At 36.9% G+C, this 18091-nt stretch overlaps 1 protein-coding gene across 2 annotated transcripts in view; it reads left to right on the forward strand.

Moving 5' to 3' along the window:
* Nucleotides 1–370: 370 nt before the first annotated feature.
* Nucleotides 371–18091, forward strand: part of hip1 (huntingtin interacting protein 1) — a 44474-nt gene continuing 26753 nt past the window's right edge. The window contains exons 1-3 of one of the 2 annotated variants that reach the window (XM_052575876.1): nucleotides 371–792; nucleotides 17149–17212; nucleotides 17567–17709. In XM_052575876.1, the coding sequence (XP_052431836.1) occupies nucleotides 673–792; nucleotides 17149–17212; nucleotides 17567–17709 (327 nt within the window). In that variant the 5' untranslated portion in view covers nucleotides 371–672. Of the gene's footprint in view, nucleotides 793–9311; nucleotides 9672–17148; nucleotides 17213–17566; nucleotides 17710–18091 lie in introns of those variants that run through there. The other variant, XM_052575877.1, reaches the window with a different exon arrangement.

The raw sequence follows: 18091 nt of genomic DNA on the forward strand, positions 1-18091 counted from the left end.
AAAATTTACATGTACGTAAATAACTAAAAAGTGTTAAAGTGAAACAGACTTTTACATCTGCACAAAAAGAAGAACACAATAAAAAAAGAACAAAATTCAACAAATAGTGATACATACACAGGCTACTTCTTTTTTTTTATGTGTAACTTTTTGTCCCTAAATTTAGTTTGTTCTCAATTTTTAATTTCTTTATAATTTTTTTTTAATAATTTTTTTGTTTCATTACATTATGTATTGCAAAAAATGAGAGATCCATGAGAGACATTCACTAACGCTACCTTGAGAAATGTTCATTGTAGTATTGCGTGTGAATCACAAGTGTTTTGAAGGGCTGATGATCCTCCAGCAGTGTGTGTAAGCTCTGGGAGGAGCCTGGGACAGTCGCTGCTCTGGGGTTGAGTTGATTTCTATAGTATATCGCGTGAAGTGACGCTGCTGTGTTTCGCTTACAGATCTGAGCAGACACGCATGTTTTGCACGCTCGTGCGCAGACAGCGGAGCGCGCTCGAATGATATTCATGGGCGGTGGACGTAGAAAATGACCTTTTGTGATAACGGCGAGGGCTGGGATTTGTCGTGCTCACCGCTAGTGTCAATCTCTTTTAACTACACTTTATTTATGTTGATTTAATAGGTCTCCGTCGCTCTCGCAGTTTGGACTTTATTTCCAGAATGGACCGCGTCAAGAGTTCCATGCAGCAAGTCCCCAACCCGATTCCCAAAGTGCTCAGTCGTCGCGCTGGCGGGGCCAACAGTTTGGAAGTTGAAAAGGAAAACTTCGAGCGTAGTCAGGTAAGGAACTGTAAACACCACAGGGCAAGTTTTTTTTCACGTAGCCAGTGTATCGCCAACGAGCTCATTGTATGGCAAGCCCGTGTATACATTAATTGCTTAAAATTAGCTAGTATTTATTTTTATGTTAGCCTATTAAAATAATTATAAGATAATACTACACATTCCTTTGCTGCTAGTGGGGTAACGTTAGTTAACATACATTACATTAGTTAACTAACATTTCTGATCTCTGTTGCATTTTATGTTCTATTTGACTATAAACTGATTAATGCCTATAACTGAAGGAATATGTACCAGTGATGAGTACTAATATTTGACCACTTGTCAATTTTGGAATAAGTATGCTAAAAAAAAAAACATTTTATCTTTAATACGATGCATTACTTGCTGTTTCTTTTTAATTAATTGTGAAATTTACTATTAGTTTCTGATTAAAATTTGTTTTATAGTTTTAATATATAGTTTAAAAGTATATATAATTATATAGTTTTAAAGTAAATCCTACCTGTCGCCATTTTTTTTGTGTAATATCTAAGAAATACTAGGAAAACTGAAAAAGTTAATTGTCACTAAACATTTTTAATACAAATATTAGCAACAGAAAATAAACTATATAAAAAAAAATACATGTTAAACAACTTGCCATATCTGTAAAAAACCTCTTGCACTTAAACTATGGAAGGAAGTAGGCAGTCAAAGAGCATTATTTGTTTTTAATTTAATGTATTAGTAAATCTAGATAACACACACTTTATAAAAAATGTTGTCTGATATGATATGATAAGTTGTGAACCTATTGGAAGTTACAAAATCAGAGCTGACCCTATAGTGCTTACTTGTTAAGGCCTTTCCACAATGAGCACGAAAAAACAAAACGAATATCGGACGCGATGGAATAAAACATATTCCTATGGATGCTTCAATATAGAAGACTGTATTGAGCACGAGCGTAAAAACAATAGATTGTATTTGTCATCTTTTATTCATTTTATTTTATTGAGAATAGAACATAACAACCAGCATAGCATAAGACAGTCAGTGCAATACAAAGTGTGACATTAATTAGCAACAGATCTGGAAATACTGTCATAATATTTAAACTTTTTGTTTTTTAACAATTTCAAAGAAGATATAACACAATCAAATTCCACAAAAAAAAATCCTTATATATTGGGAAACCAGGGAAAAATACATTGTTGGTCGGCGCCACCTAGTGTGCAGGCGTGAATTAAAAGAAGGCGAACAATCATTTCGTGGTTGGTGTGAAAGCACTGTTCGTATGCGATTCGCATCCCGCTCCTTGTTGGGAAGGACTTTAGGGTGCAGAATGTTTGCCATCAGATTCTCTCAAGATCTGCATTTCATTTGATTCCTGAAGCAGCCTACTAATGAGTGCTTTTCAAAACCATAAAATGAATTTTTATTTGCGCCGTAAAAAAGCTGTCATGTTTACAAAACTATAATTGATGGCCTGTTAAATTCAACTTCAAGTTCAACAAACCTTTGACCGTATCACACCTTCATTTTATCAGTCAACATTCTAGTGTCATCCAATCGGGACGGGACCAAAGTTCTACCTGGTACTCTCTCGGCACAGGTTAATATAGATAATGGTGTCCAAAATGCCATTAAAATTTAATTAGATGCACACATTTGCCATAATATTATATTAATATGCATTATAAAAAGATATACCAAAATGTATAGACCTTTATGACTTTTTGTCTTTCCAAACTGATGGCCATGTATCGAGCAGATGTAAAAGATTTTAGTGGTTTAGAGATGTAGTACAAAAACCATTGCATTTGATGGCCATTCATTCTGGTTCTTGCCATAAGCCTATAGTGGATTTCCACGTGTCTTCAATATCTTGTTTATCATGACCTTTTTAAAGTGCACATGCATTGAATTATGCAGTCAGTATCTGGGTGCTTGGGCCTGAAAGTGTGATGTGAAGTATAGAGAAATGCTTTCTCATTGTTCATGCACTCTACTATTTCTCTGGGGGTCTTTCCCCTCCCCATCCAGACCCAGCCATCAGAAAAAGTAGGTCACACGAATGAAGCTGCAGCCGACTGCCCTACTGGTGGGTTTCAGAGTGTTTGAAAACAGCATGACCTCGTTCTTGCCCAGATTTCTCAAGGTAGACATAGTGGCGGCAACTAACATTCGCTTCATTTCTGGTTTGATATCAATAGTCCGCAATCTGCAGCATCATGTCTGACTTAAGCGTGCAATATTCAGTCCTGTTTACAACTAGGACAGTGACATGGATTAGTGAGACTCATGTGACACATGCGCTCTTGAACTGCTTTAGGACCAATCACTGAGTCAGACTCAAACGTGAGTTTTCCTGTTTTTAGAATAGATTTCATCAGTTTGATTTTTAATTTAACTAACAACACTGAGAGCTAAAGTTCAACTGTAAAGCCTGAACTGAACATTCACATCTAAAAATAACACTTCAAGCAGCACAAACTGATCAGGTCTCAGTAGGAAATGCTATTGTGAGCGGTCCTTATCAGCTAGTTTGCCTGAAGGAAGTCTGATCCCATAATATCCCGTCTCTTTTCTGCCCTTGGAACGCTATGTTTAGATTAATAGGCCTTCTGTGGTGTGAGTTCAGCCTGTTTTAAATGAGAGGATGTTCGTGTGGTGCTCTGTAATGACATGAGCATGGTTTGCCTTGTGGCTGGGTGTTAGAAGACTAGCGTCTACTTAACTTGAGTTTTATATGGAGGAAATCTAAGCGGGGAACCTTTGTTGTGGTCATAGTTTAGCAGAGGGACATCCGGCCAGCCTCGGAATCCACACGGATGAAATAACATGTTAAAAGAGTACTGCCAAAATAAGTCATCTGCAAATCAGTCTGAAGCATCGTAAACATCCTGCAGAACATTTTGTATCAGGCGAAGTCATAAAGTGCGATGATATACTATATATATAGCTATATAGCTAATTAATGCAGCCCTAATCCAAACAATTCACAAATCTTGTTTTACATTTTTAAAAGACTTGTGTTTAAAATGACGTCACTAAAACAGTTTTTTGACTGACCTCCGCCCACATAAACACACAACAAAGGGGGCGTGGTCTTGTTGCGCTCCAACGGAGAAGGAGGAAGAGCTGCGTTTGTGTTCGACATGCCGTTGAAACGCTGTTATTTTCATCTCGGATACCAATCACCTTTGTTTGGGCTTCCCAGGGACACTGTACTTGTAGATTAATGGTTACAATTTATGTTTAACTCAGTTCCCAAAAATTATAATCCACATGTTAAACTATGTGCAGCACATTTTTCTGAGGACAGCTTCCTCAATCTCAATCAGTTTAATGCCGGATTCGCACAAAGATTAATCTTGAAAGATGGAGCAGTTCCCTCTTTGTCTTGAGAAGGCGTTGTTTATGGACAACAACAGGTAAGTGTATTTTATTATTTAAGTTGGTGCGTTTAATAGTTTCTGTAACTTATTACACAAAGGGCAACGCTGTTTATCTTTGTTAACTAGATGTTAGGGCTGTGCAAAAAAATCGAATGCGATTTTCATGCGCATTTCGTCTGTAAAAACGCTCCTGTGATTAGAAGTACATCTCCAGCACATGCGTTCAGATCAGGATTGCCAGGTTTTAAAAACAAATTCTGCCCACTTGCTTCTCAAAACATTTCCAGGAGGGCAGCGTGCGCTCAGCTGCTGTCGAATCACAACACAGGAACCGCTGGCAAAATCAGAACTCATCACGTATTTCTGAAGGAGGGACTTTATATAACAAGGAAGTCATCAGCTCGTTTTTATGACCGTAAGAAAAGCGGTATACAGATAGGTGAATTGTGTGTTTTTGTTTTTGTTTTTTTACATGCGAAACTTGAACACATGTTATATTGCACACTGTAAACACAATCAAAGCTTCAAAAAATCAACCTGAACAGATTTGGAGAAATGTAGCATTACATCACTTGCTCACCAGTGGATCCTATTCAGAACAAATTGCCATCAGAATGAGAGTCCAAACAGCTATAATAACATCACAATAATACACACAACTCCAGTCCATCAAATAACATCTTGTAAAGCAAAAAAAAAAACCTTTGTAATAAACAAATTTATTGGCGCTTTTGGACAAAACTTGAACTGATGGTTTTGTAGATTATTTTGATGTTTTTTATCAGCTGTTTGGACTCTCATTCTGATGGCACCCATTCACTGCAGAGGATCAAATGCTGAGCAAGTGATGTAATGCTAAATTGCTCAAATCTGTTTTGATGCAGCAACTTGAAGGTTTTAATTTTTTTGAGTTAACTATTCCTTTAATGCTAATTTAGGTCATTATGTCTCTGTTCATCCCATGTCTGCTCTTCCTCCTCTTGATATATCAAACGATCCTACTTGAAAGCAGTTAAGTTTATGACCCTGCATCTCTTGTGCTTTTCTTCCTGTGCTGGTACCGTGCCCATGGAGGAATTCTCGGGAGGAGCCTAATCTTGCCCCCTGTGTTTTTCCAGGACTCGCCCTCACAGAGCCAGACAGTCGTAATTTCACCTCCCTTTTAGCAGCCAATCTCTACTTTCAGTATTTCACTTTCTCTATCTATCAATATCCTACCATCTTTTAGTATTTTTATTTTTTCAGAATTAAGTATTTTACTGTTTTTCTGCTTGTTAAAAGTAAGTTTTAGACTCTTTCCATCTGACATGCACATTTACTGTAGCTCCTGCGGTTCAGAGTTTGAGTAGTGTTTGTTAGGGTCATTGACTGCAGGAGGGCATGTATGAAAAGCCCTGAGACAGCAGAACACGTGGGCCCTGGCCTGTGGCCTCCGTTCGCTCGCTGTGGATTAAAAATCCTATGAAGTTTGGCGGGCCGCCAGATGCCTGTGCCAGAAACCGTGTTCAGGGCATACTGCTATCAAACAGACCATTAATGCATTACAGAATGGGGTCATATTAGATGTTGTTATTGTATGTTTGTGACATTGTACTTTGTTTTTATTTTTATTTTATTTTATTTTTTGCCTTCTTTAAATGTATTACTGTGATGAACAAATATGACTCCTTTATGGTGAACTCCCTTAGTGTAAAGTAAAATATATATTTTACTGTATTCAGGCCCATTTTTACTGTATAATGAGAAAAATATTAATATTGCTAATTATTCAAACTAAATTGATGAAATATATGGAAAGGTAAATAATAAAAGACAATAAATATTGTTCTAAAAAAGTAGTGCCATATTTGTGTCAACTAGTGAACCAGCAAAACGGTAAGAAATACCCCCACCCCCCATTGTTTGTATATAACATGAGTTGTCCCATTTTGATGACTGCACTAAAAATGACATTTACAAAAGTGAATTTATATACATATAAAGCATATTAAATTATGGATTTTTGAAACATTACCATTCATGAAGTGTGTAACATAGCTGTGAGTGAATAAAACATCCTGCAAAGTTTCAAATTTGAAAGTGCACCGTGTATAAAGTTAAAGAAAGAGTCGACTGAATCATTGAAACAAGTTTTTTTTTTTTACGAATACGAAATAGTTTCATGTTGATGTCAACATGAAACATTAGCATATTGCCCACCCACTTGTTGGTCTTTTCAAGTTGGTTTGAATGAAAATGCAAATTAATTCTTTGGCACTACATGTGTCTTTTGGAGCTGTAAAAATAGCGGTTTCCACAGTAACATTTTATCAGGCATTACTGGCATGATGCAATAAAAATGAGACCAATCACTGCAGATTTGCATCATGCAAAGGAGGGGTTTGGAAAAATTAATCATTGAGCGAATCATTTGGGAGTCAATGAGCAAGTAAGATAAAAATAGATGCATATTATAAGACAAAGAAAGAGGTTTTTTTTGACTGCATGCATAAATAGTCTTTTAATGTCCTATAATGATTTTTGTTCTGAATATACTCTGCGAGATTTATTTTGGTTTACAAATTATTGATACACTGAATAGATTTATTTTTATTTATTTTTTTAAACACTCTTTTTTTTTTGCTCAGGAAAAAAAAAAACATTCTAGTTATGAAAAAAAATTAAAGCTGTATTAAACTTTTCTTGTTTTGATGCTCTCCTGACATGCATATATATGTATGCATGTGTGCGTTTGTGTTCTTATGGGCCGTTCACACTGCTATTACATTTTTCCATTGTGGTTGTTTTTCTGTGTAAACTCACTAGATGTATGTGTATGACCATTGCGCTCATGTCCTTCATCTTTTGTAGTGTTTTGCACATGAGTGCCGCATTTTTAAGATGCCGTGTGGCGTTGAAAGTATTTCAACTTGTACATGCAGTGACCAGTCTGAAGACATCGGAGGTGGGGCAAGCATTGCAAGGTTTTGTTTACAGTAGAAGTTGACATGGCAGCTTTTATATAGGGGTCATTTTGTGCTGCGCTTTTTAAAAACCCTTCTTGAGTGCTGCGTCTTGCATTTTAGACACATTATGTGAACAGACCCCTATTGTGTTTTTTTTTTTCCTGCAAAACCTGTATTTTTGTTTAGTCAAACTATTAAGATCTTAAAAAGTTACTGAAATTTCTATAATGCAATTAAATAACCACTTTTAGCTCTAAAATAATTGCTTTTTTGTAAAGTCTTTGAGAAATCATGAAAATTCCTCGGTCAAAAGATGTGGGAATCCTGTGGGTTGTAGCAAAGGTCACAGTTATACAGTGATGGTTGATAGATCGTGCTCGGATCGCTTTGACGTTACATTTTTGTTCATTATCTAAATGGGCAGTAAACTTGCTGAGAAGTGTAAGCCTGCAGTTTTTCCGGCCTGTGGTCAGTGTGAGCTGGACAGACACAGACAGTGTGTGGGCAGTGACTCATTGGCAGTCACTCTACACTGCGTAGCGTCTCTCTGGGTGGACTATGCTTGACCAATGAAGCACTGCAGTGTAAACTGTCCCGATGCGCCTACCACACGGTACCAGGAAGTGATTGCCCTTTAAAGAGCACGCTTTGTTTGGAGAACACCCCTCCCGTTCCCGCTGCCACATTTTTCCTCTATGAGTGATTTGAGTGGCACAGTTTATGTAAACTTTGACTGATATCATGTCCAGATCATCTGATCTTGTGCCCTTTTTTGGACGTCTGTCTAAACAGTTGACATTTTATGTAAAAGAACTGTACATCTGAGAATATAATTGACATATATTAGCAAAATAATACAGATATACACTACAGTTCAAACATTTAGGGTTGGTAAGATTTTTTTTTTTTTCACTTTTTTGAAAGAAGTCTCTTTTGCTAACTAAGGCTGCAGTTATTGCATTGAAATTGCAGTAAAAACTAATATTGTGATTTGTGAAATATTATTACTATTTCAAATAACTTTGTAACAAATATTTTAAAAACAAATTTATTATAAGCTGAATTTTTAGCATCATTACTCCAGTCTTCTGTCACATTATCCTTCAAAAATCGAGCATACATGCTGATTTAATGCTCAAGAAAAAAATCATATTATTACCAAAGTTGAAAACAGTTGCTCTGCTTAATATGGTGCAAAGATTTTGTGAGATTTATTTCAGGATTCTTTGAGGAAAATAATTTATTTAATGTCTATACTTTGGATCAATTTAATACATCCTTGAATATGAAAGCATTAATTGCTTTAAAAAAAATCTTACTGACCTCAAACTTTTTAACAGTAGTGTGTTATAGTGAATACATCTTGTTTGTATTCTGATGGGGTTTTTTTTTTTTGTATTACATGTACATTTGTAAACGCATGAAATTATATTTTAATTCAATTTAAATTCAGTTTAATATAAAAGAGCCATGTGAGGATTAGATCTTGTGATATGCTCTTAAAAAAGGAACAAAACCTGCATTGCATTTAATTCAAACAGAATCTACATTTGTAGTTCCTGTCATTCATATAATATTAATAATATAGGGGACGTTTTATGTAGTGACTAATTACCTAATGATTTATTATTTATATGGTCTAACTTTTTAATTAAAAGCCTGTCTTTGGATCTCCTGTTACACATGAGCACCTGTTGGATTAAACATATATGGAGGTGCTCATTCTCATACCGCTTTACCCCAACATCAAAAACCACCAGACGAGGGCGTCATTCACCAACATTACACACGTGATCATGTGAAAGCACGACTATTTAACTGGAATGTCATCAATCACGTCTTATATTCTGCAAATTGATGTTTAACCTACATGTATATAGCGATTCATATAGTGGGCTAACAATTCTAGACAATGCATCTGTAAATCTGTACGTGCCATAATAACGCATTTTGCTCTGCAGTGGGTCTTGTGCCATTGCAGTTGAGTTTTAGTGCAGTTTGATTTCCTTTAGAAGGTATTTTTGTCTCGCTATGTGTAATACGTTGCATCAACTTTGCAACACAAACATATTTCCCCTCATAGTGACGTAACATTTGACAGAATTTTGACTCTCGTTCTCTTTTTGTCCTTTTAAGTCAAAAGCTGTGGCAAATGACATCAGTGCATGAAGAACTCCTCCTCTATTCTGTGTTTTGTGCTCCGTCCGTACTTGTCACATAATATTAAGTCCAGCGTCTTAAGCGCTTCTAGTAAACGTTTATGACTCGCGCTCTTTGGGCAGTGGCTTTTCCAGAGCCTTCTTGAGAGAGAGTCGAGCCATCTGCCAATCTGCTGTTCGGCGCGCGAGAAGGACGCGGGGGAAACAAGAGAACGGAACGGGAAAGAGGAGGAGAGAGGGACTATTCGACAGTGAACCGGACACATGTTGAGTTAACGGACCGTGCCTGCTCCCTCAGCGGATCCGCAGTCTGCTTTTGATTCCCGAGCAGGGAACCGGTTCGGCTTCGCTTCCATAGTCCCGTTTGAACCATGGACTCGAATAAAATGGTATGTAATCGACGAAATGCTGTTGTTTAGCGGGTTCATATGCACGTTTTTGGGGGCGGGGAGGGATTGGCGCTGGCTTGTTCGTTCGCGGGGTTGTTTTGTATGGAGGATTTGGTGATATTAAGTCTTGTGTGTTTATTTACATCAGATTCAGACCGTCGCGAGCGTTTACTCCGCGGTCCGTCACTTGCAGCGCTCGCGCTAAATATTTCAAAACACATTTCAGCCATTGTTTGGGCTCACCAAGTAACGTTAGGCTTTTCCCACAACACTCCCGGATTTTAGCAAGTCACAGCCAGTGTGCTAATATAAGCCTTGTTGTTGGGAAATTGCGTTTAAATGGACCTCTAATGTATTAATGTTTAAAGAACAGTAACCCACGAACGGTTTTTATCAACTTAAATTGATAGTTTATTGTTTATTTACCTTCATAAGCATGTATGACTATTTCGCAGTTGCTGTTCAAAACAGTCACCGTTTACTTTCATTGTATGAAAAATACTAAATGAACGTGAATGGTGACTGAGACTCTGAGATTGTAAAATCATTCCTAACATTTATTATTTATTTTTTTTCAGAAGAAAGTAAGTCATACAGGATTTGAATAGCATTACAGGATAACATTTTACTTTTTTATGATTTTTATTTATTTATAGGAGTTAATAACTGTAGCTTTAAGTGTGCAGCTAATACAAACTGAGGTTTGAGGGTCACAGAGCTTATAGTGTGGATTTTGACTCGAGTGGCTCCTTAGGGTCTTGTTGGATCTGAGACGGTGTCTGTACCATTTTTGGACACGATTCACTGTTTTGACTTAAGTCACTGCGTCCTTCTCTCTGCTTTGACTCCCGGCCCGCTATCAACATTGTATGGTATCTGCTTGTTCTTAAATCCCTCATGTCATGCTCTGCTTTACAATGGTATGAAACATCTCACTGGAGATTTTGTTTGTGTGGACCATGAGGCTGAATCAAGCTTTATGGAAAGTCAGTGATTGATGTAATTTGCACTGAAGCAAGAGCAGTGCTTTGTTATTATTTTGATCTGTGTCTTCTGTGTTTATTTGAGTGGTTTTGATCTGGCCTCAGAAACCACTTGTAAGATGGTAAAACTGAAGGTTTTTTTTAATTGTTCTGTTGATCTTCACTTCCTTTTCTTTAACCGAAAGGCCTGTGGGGCCTTTTCATAAACCTGCTCCCCTTCCTCATCTCAGATTGTTTTGTCTGGGACAAATAAGAACACAAGAAAAAGATTTAACTGGATTTTAGGTTAACAATTTAATTGAATAATTATATTTTTGCTGCTGTGATGTGTTACTATGTATTTGAGTTTAATAATTTTTATTCACCATCTATTTATTTTGTTTTATTTCCTTTTAATTTTATATGCATTTGGCAGATAGTTTTATCCAAAGCTACTTTGTATTGCATTACTGGTATACATCTTACCATTTCATGCATTCCCTATTGAATTGAACCTATGACCACACCACAGCATTGCTATCATCATTCTCTATTGTTCGACAGATGAATTAGAAGTAAACATTTTATTATTACAACAAGAACGTGCATAGAAACAAAACATACTACTTATAAAATTATTTTAAAGCAAAAGATCTACCACAAATGAAAATGTATACTCACCATCAGGTCATCCAAGATGTCTGTTTTTCCATCAGAACAGATTTGGAGAAATTTACATAACTTGCTCCCCAATGAATCCTCTGCAGTGAATGGGTGCCATCAGAATGAGTCTAAACAGCTGATAAAAACATCACAATAATCCACAGGACCCCAGTCCGTTGGCTAACATCTTGTGAATAGCTGCACGTTTGTAACAAACAAACATATCCAACTTCAAACTATTGCTTCCAGCTCAAATATGACTCCTCTGTCCATAATATTGTCTGGAAACAAACTTATGAATTGCCTGAGGGTGAGAAAATTTTCAGCAAATGTACATTTTTGCATGAACTCTGCCTTTAAAACCACTTTAAAACCACACCGTTGAAATGTAATTTTGTGGGGAAAACCAGACAAATAATTAGTCTTTTTAATCATATTGTTTATTATATTTATTTGTTTGGTCAGCGTCGCTGTGGGTTTTGATTCTTTTGTTGTTGTAAGCTGTAAGGACCTTTTTGAAATAACTAAAATCATTTAGCAAAGTTATATGGGCATGTAATGTGGTCAAGACCTGCATGTGAATTGAATGTGGTGTTTTCCTGAAAATAATTGCAGACCTTAGAAAGTTCGTCAGCCAGTCAGATTCGAGCATTCAGCAGCCCTGTAAGTATAAAGTGCAATAATGAATGATGCGCTTGCATTTGTTGTTGTTTAGCTTTTATAATTAACAGCTGTGTTTGGTTTGGTTTGGAGTGAAAATTAGGAAAATAATATATATATATATATATATATAAACCCTCATAAATATAAGAAAATAGACCCGTAAATCAATTCTGCTGGCCATGTATTGGTTTTTAATGACATCACTCCCTTAGTGATGTCATGGCATGGTTGTTTAGTGTGAATTTAGAAAAAAATCCACTCCAGAGCCCTATGTAGGTGTTGACAATGTTCCCTGAAAGAGGGAGTTTGAGTCATATATGGGTAAAAATTGTCTTTAAAACGGAAGAAAAAGTAATTTGGTAACCCAGTACACTGGGGCCTTTCACTGCTGTGACCTTTAAGATAAGTGGAGCGGTTTGCCGAAGACTGTGTTAGCTGAAAAAACACAAGTGTCTAAGTGTGAGTGTCAGTCTCCCACTCATCAACACGGCAAAAAAGGAGAAGTCTTTCTAAGTTCTCGTAGGGTGTGAGAAGATCTTGGTGCTTTCAGGTTGTTCAGTCTTGTGAACTGAGTTCCACCTCAGGAAGTCGAGAGGTATTTTTAGTTGTTTCAACTTTAGTTTTACACCCACACCTCAGAAAATGCTGAAGAGAAGCCACAGACCAATACCTCATTCAGTGCTCTGTTTGGCAGCCTGTTCTCTGAACCACCTCAAAGTAGTGCGATTACCCAAAATGGGAAGCTGGGAAGTTGTTTGGGTTGGCCACAGTGCCCCGTGGAGGACCTGCATTCTTCAGTCAGCCAGATTTGGGTAGGACAGGGTGATCCAAGATAGGAAGATCTAAGAGAGACATCAGAAGATCTCTGTGAAACTAACTCTGAGACAAGATGCCTCTTATGGATGTGACCACAGTTTTATGATCAACCCACCCCAGAATGCTTTATTTATTGTTCAGTTTTATTCCATATCTAATGGAAATTTCTGAATTGAAAATTATTTTAACTATTTCTTGTGGTATAAAGACACAAATGTCAGGGTGATAAATAAGCCTCATTAAAAAAATAAAATAATAAATACTAATAAGATGCTAATGTTGTGAATCTGTATTAATAATGAAAAGTTGGAATACTTTTTTTTTTCTTTCTTAAGCAGTTAAGCAGATTCCTTAAAACACTGTAATACATTAAATGATTGTTTGCCTAATTAAAACAAAACAGGAAATGACTTTTAATCGAGATCCCTGTTGACCAAATTAATAGGTTTTCTTTAAATAACAACAACAACAACAAAAAAAAAAAACCATAATTTGACTTTTATGATAAGGCGAGCTTTGTTTGGTTTGTAAAATGTCCTGTGGTGGTAAGACTCCCCAAAAACGTAAAATTTATGATTTGATATTTCATTATACTCAAAAAAAAATACTTTTTACCTTGACAAAATACAATATCATTTAAAAGTTTGAGGTCAATAAGAACTCTTAAAGAAGGTTTAATAAAAAATAAAAAAAATCAGTTAAAACGTAACTATTATTATTATTAATATTAGTACTATTCCAATTCAAAATATTTTTTATTTCTATTTTAATATATATTGATATTCCTGTAAAGCAAAGCTGTATTTTCAGCATCATTACTCCAGCAGAAATCATAATAATATGCAGATTTGCTTCTCTGTGTTGAAATCGGTTGTGCTACTTAGTATTTTTGTGGAAATCATAATACATTTCAGATAGATTTTTTTGATGAATTTACATTTATTTGAAATGCATAGCTTTTATTATAATGCATCGTTGCATCCCAAAATTTTTAAATGTAGTGTATATTTAAAAACGTTTTTTTTTTATATTTATATAGAATTAAAATATATACTCAAGAAGGAATTTATCAAGGAATTTTTTTTTTTTTCTAAAAATAGATTTTAAAAACTTTTTTCTTTGTTTTGGACACTACTACTTTCTGTTCTTCCATATGCAAGCATAAAATCACCCACCCCCAAATAATAGTGTTCAGTTGCGTTGTCCACTTATTATTTCTAATGGCATCCCTGCCTGTGTAATTGTGGAGCATCATGGGTTAAAGCATAAACCTCAATATGAGGAGAGCTATTTCCTTACAGTCTCCTCTCCCAGCAGATGGGTCACATGAGGACAGCTGGCCATAATATCCCTGTAGTGCATTACTCCTGTCTAAGATCCCATTGATTTGATTGATATTGTGCATTTGGCAGTTCTATACAACATGACTGTCAGAACAGTTTGCAACGCAGATGTTTGCAGATCATCACTCAGTCACATATACTTTGCTTAACAAGTTTGCATCAGCTCCATATAGAGAAAGTGCCACAGTAATTAAGTGTCTAATGGGTTGATATTGCTGTAGGCGAGGAATTGAATAAACTAATTGTGGCATAACAGGCTGTTTGAAGAGGTTCTTTGAAATGCAAAAGCAGGAAATTTAGTTACTCACTCTGGTGACAAGGGAAGAAACAATAATGCAGTTGCATCGTTTTTTTGTGCAGCATGACACTGCATTTCTGCATGCAAAAATATAAAGATGACTCCAGGCCCATATAGGTCCACAAGTTCTTCCTTTCCACTTATAATAAGTAAAGTCACACAGAACGACAAGAGGGTCAGTAACTTATGACATATTACATTTTTTTTGGGTGACCTATCCCTTTAACTTTATGAAGCCTACTGTAAAATATTTGATATGCAAATTTCTAAAGTCACCATATTATCACCATGATCAAAACTTATCCAACTTGAACATCTGCAGCCACAGGACATCACTAGTCCCTCACACTGCTCTGGTGTGATCATCTCTACTCTTTTCCACAGTTCGGTTAACTGTAGAGGGTTTCTTAGCCATAACTTTGTCACTAAAGGTTTTCCAGAGATATTCAGTTGGGTTTAGATCAGGGCTGCCAATGTTAACAACTGCTTTACCTGTTTTGTAGTGTAATGGGGGCACACACACAAGCTCTTAAAGGAAATTAATTCTTAATCGCCCCAAGGCAATAAGTCAAGTACTTTTGCATTCTCTTGTTTTTAAAATAACTATAAATAATCAAAGATTTTTATTAGCTGCTATGTATATGAAAAATGTTAGGAAGACATAGGTGTATATATATACTTTTTATACTATTTTGCACATATTTATTACTGTTTATATTAAATTATTACATTTATGAGTGAATATTGTTTGTTTGTCTGCCATTGTTTTATGTATGTTGTTTTTATGTATCTTGATGGGTGAGGGAGCACCCCTAGTTTCGTTGTACCTTCACAGTGCAATGACAATAAAAGGCTATTCTATTCTATTCTTGTTCAGCATAACAATTGCAGGCTATTTGAGAGATGCTTGCAGGGAAGAAACTGCATGTTGCAGAGGTTTGGTCTTAAACATCTGGACGTTGTATGCCTAGACCGATCCTTACCCTGTTCTGTGATGAACTGTAAAGCAATTCTAGCGGCAGTGTTGAACCGATTCTCTGCATTATCCTGTCCTCTCATGCGTTTGTCTTTCGTGGGTGACCAATATTTTTGGGGGACTTGTTAAAAGTTATTGACTTTGTAAAAATGCAGTATTCTAGAAAGCATAGTTTGGAACGACCAGCTAGTCTTGCTATGGTTGCTAGGGATGCATAAAAGTTTTGGCTGCCAAAAATGGCATTTTCGGTTTTTGGCTGAAAATAAAATGGCTCGCCGCTCCACCCGGCAGTGTTCAGCGTGCAGGTTTCACTCTTCTCTAGCCATTGTCACTGCACGGTGTGACACGCCACTCAATATTCTGCGCTATGAATGTGTGTTCCGCTCGTGTACCGCTCATGATCATTTTAGTGCAAAGCATCATTTCGATTTTTGGTCAAATGCATCCGGAAGTTTGGGTTTTGGCCCAGAATTTTCATTTTCAATTTCCAACGATGGCCATGTTATAGTACAAAGAATGATCATGTGACTTTTACGTATGCCTGATAACTTATAATGGGGGGGGGGGGGGGTTCCATTGCAGTTTTGCAAATAGTCTTAGCCGCTATGTTTATCTACTCTTATTTTTAAAGGTCTTAATTTCCTTAGGATGGAAATTTATCGACGACATTTCTACTGATTAACTTTTTTATAGACTTTATAGCTCATGGACGGTTCTAGTCATATGCTTATCAGCTCTAACAGGATCATTGGTTGTTGGAGAGGAATGGAAGAAACCCATTTCTCAAGTCAGTGTTTTGTTTTTAGCATTAGAGCATCGCCTGAAAACATTCTGTTGGGTTGGTCTAGAAGAAACCTGGATGATTTTTCCAAGCAGCTGTCCTTTCTTCATTCTTGTTGTGTTTGAGATCACAGCTGGGACTTAATGAGATGCTCACCCAACAGATCCATCTTGTCTACACAAAGCCATGCCTTGTCACCTTTAACAGTGTTTCTGGCTGCAGAAGCCAGCGCAGGGATGAAGACTGAACCACAAACAACAACAGCATTCTAGCCTCTTCAACAAACATTTTTCAGATGTATTTTTGGTGTAGCGCAAAGTATTATCAAAGTTTACTCTACCATTCCAAATTCATTTTTAAATATAACTGTTGTTTTAGAGCTATAGTGTTTGATTCTCTAAATAAAAGGAGTTTGAGCCATTTTAGAGGAAGCACGCCACACCTGCCACGCTCATGCAACCATGTGCATTATCTGATGGGCCGTTAAGGGTTCATTACGTTCAGCTGACCATGCCGAAAATATGATGCTTGTTTAAACCGAAACGCTGTTTACATTTTGAAGGTACCTAGAACTGATGGCAATTTGGCGTCTGTGAAAGGAACAGTTGAGAAAACATATGGCTAATGGTTTTTCAATATCTTTCACAAGTTTGTTCTGCATCAGAGCTCTCGACGTTGTCAGTATGTATATAGTTGAGAGATGAATCATAAACCATTAGGAGGATGTAGCCCAAGCGGTAATAGTGTTTTAGGTCATGTCAAACACTCTTTGAGCTCAATTTCATTAGTATTCAGTGGTGGTTGCGCAGCGGTGGTTAAAGTTGCTCAGTAAGGCTCTAGTGAAACACTAAAACTCACTGTTTGCCTCAGCACACAAGGAAGACTCTTCTGCCATGAGCTGGTTTTTAATCTTTAACCTTGCTGAAGGAAAGGCCCCAAAAATTAATTAGAACTTTCTCTCTTTCTCTTCTACAGGCAGTGAGCATCAACAAAGCCATCAACACACAGGAGATTGCTGTCAAGGAGAAGCATGCCAGGAATATCCTTTTGTTTGTGTTGCCCTGAAAGATAACTATGAAGGAATGTGAGGGTTAATTAGAATAAAAAAAAAAGTTCTTCCACACTGACTGAATAGAAAAGGGTCCTATCCAAACTGTTGCTATAAAATTAGAAGCACACAATTCCCTAGAATATCTGTATAATACAGATTATATGCTACACATAAGTTTTTCTTTGCTCCTGTACTTATGTTTCATTTATATGATGCAGTTTGGTTAGTTCTTCTTCCAGAAGGCTGGATCAGGTATCTAGAGTGTCTGGATAAAGCTGCGCACACCTCAGATAATCAGAATTTATGACACCCCTCAGTTTTGTCCTTGACTGGCATCTTCACCGTGCATATTGGGCACGCATCATGAGAAGGGGGCTCACACATTCTGGCTAGCTGTCAACCGCCTGCCCCTTTCCAGCAATGCAGTGCTCTGCTGGAAATTTTGCCACGTCTTCCACAAGCTGCTGAGGGACGGCCATCCAAACGTGAGTACATACAGCCGTTGGACGTCTAATTCCACCTGAATCTCACTTTCTCTCAATCTCTTGGTTGGTTGATATCTAGCTCTCCATTTAGTTCATTTATTTTTCTCACACACTCAGCACATAGTAAATGCTGCATGCATCCGTGACACTTGGTGTGTGTGTGTGATCCATATTGAGTAAACTCTCACAAGCCCTGTTCCAAAAACCTAATCAGCTGTCTGCTTAGACAGGATTTTAAGGCATCCTAGGCACACTCATGACACACAAGCTGTTGAAAAAGGTAGGCAGCGGCATTGTGCAGCCGTCTATGATACCTTTTGGCAAAATTCAATGCAGTGCTGCATATGCAGTGTTCAGTCCAAAATAAATTTTCATGTTTCAT

The sequence above is a fragment of the Carassius gibelio genome, chromosome B15 (genome assembly GCF_023724105.1).
Source record: "Carassius gibelio isolate Cgi1373 ecotype wild population from Czech Republic chromosome B15, carGib1.2-hapl.c, whole genome shotgun sequence".
NCBI classification, from domain to species: Eukaryota; Metazoa; Chordata; class Actinopteri; order Cypriniformes; family Cyprinidae; genus Carassius; species Carassius gibelio.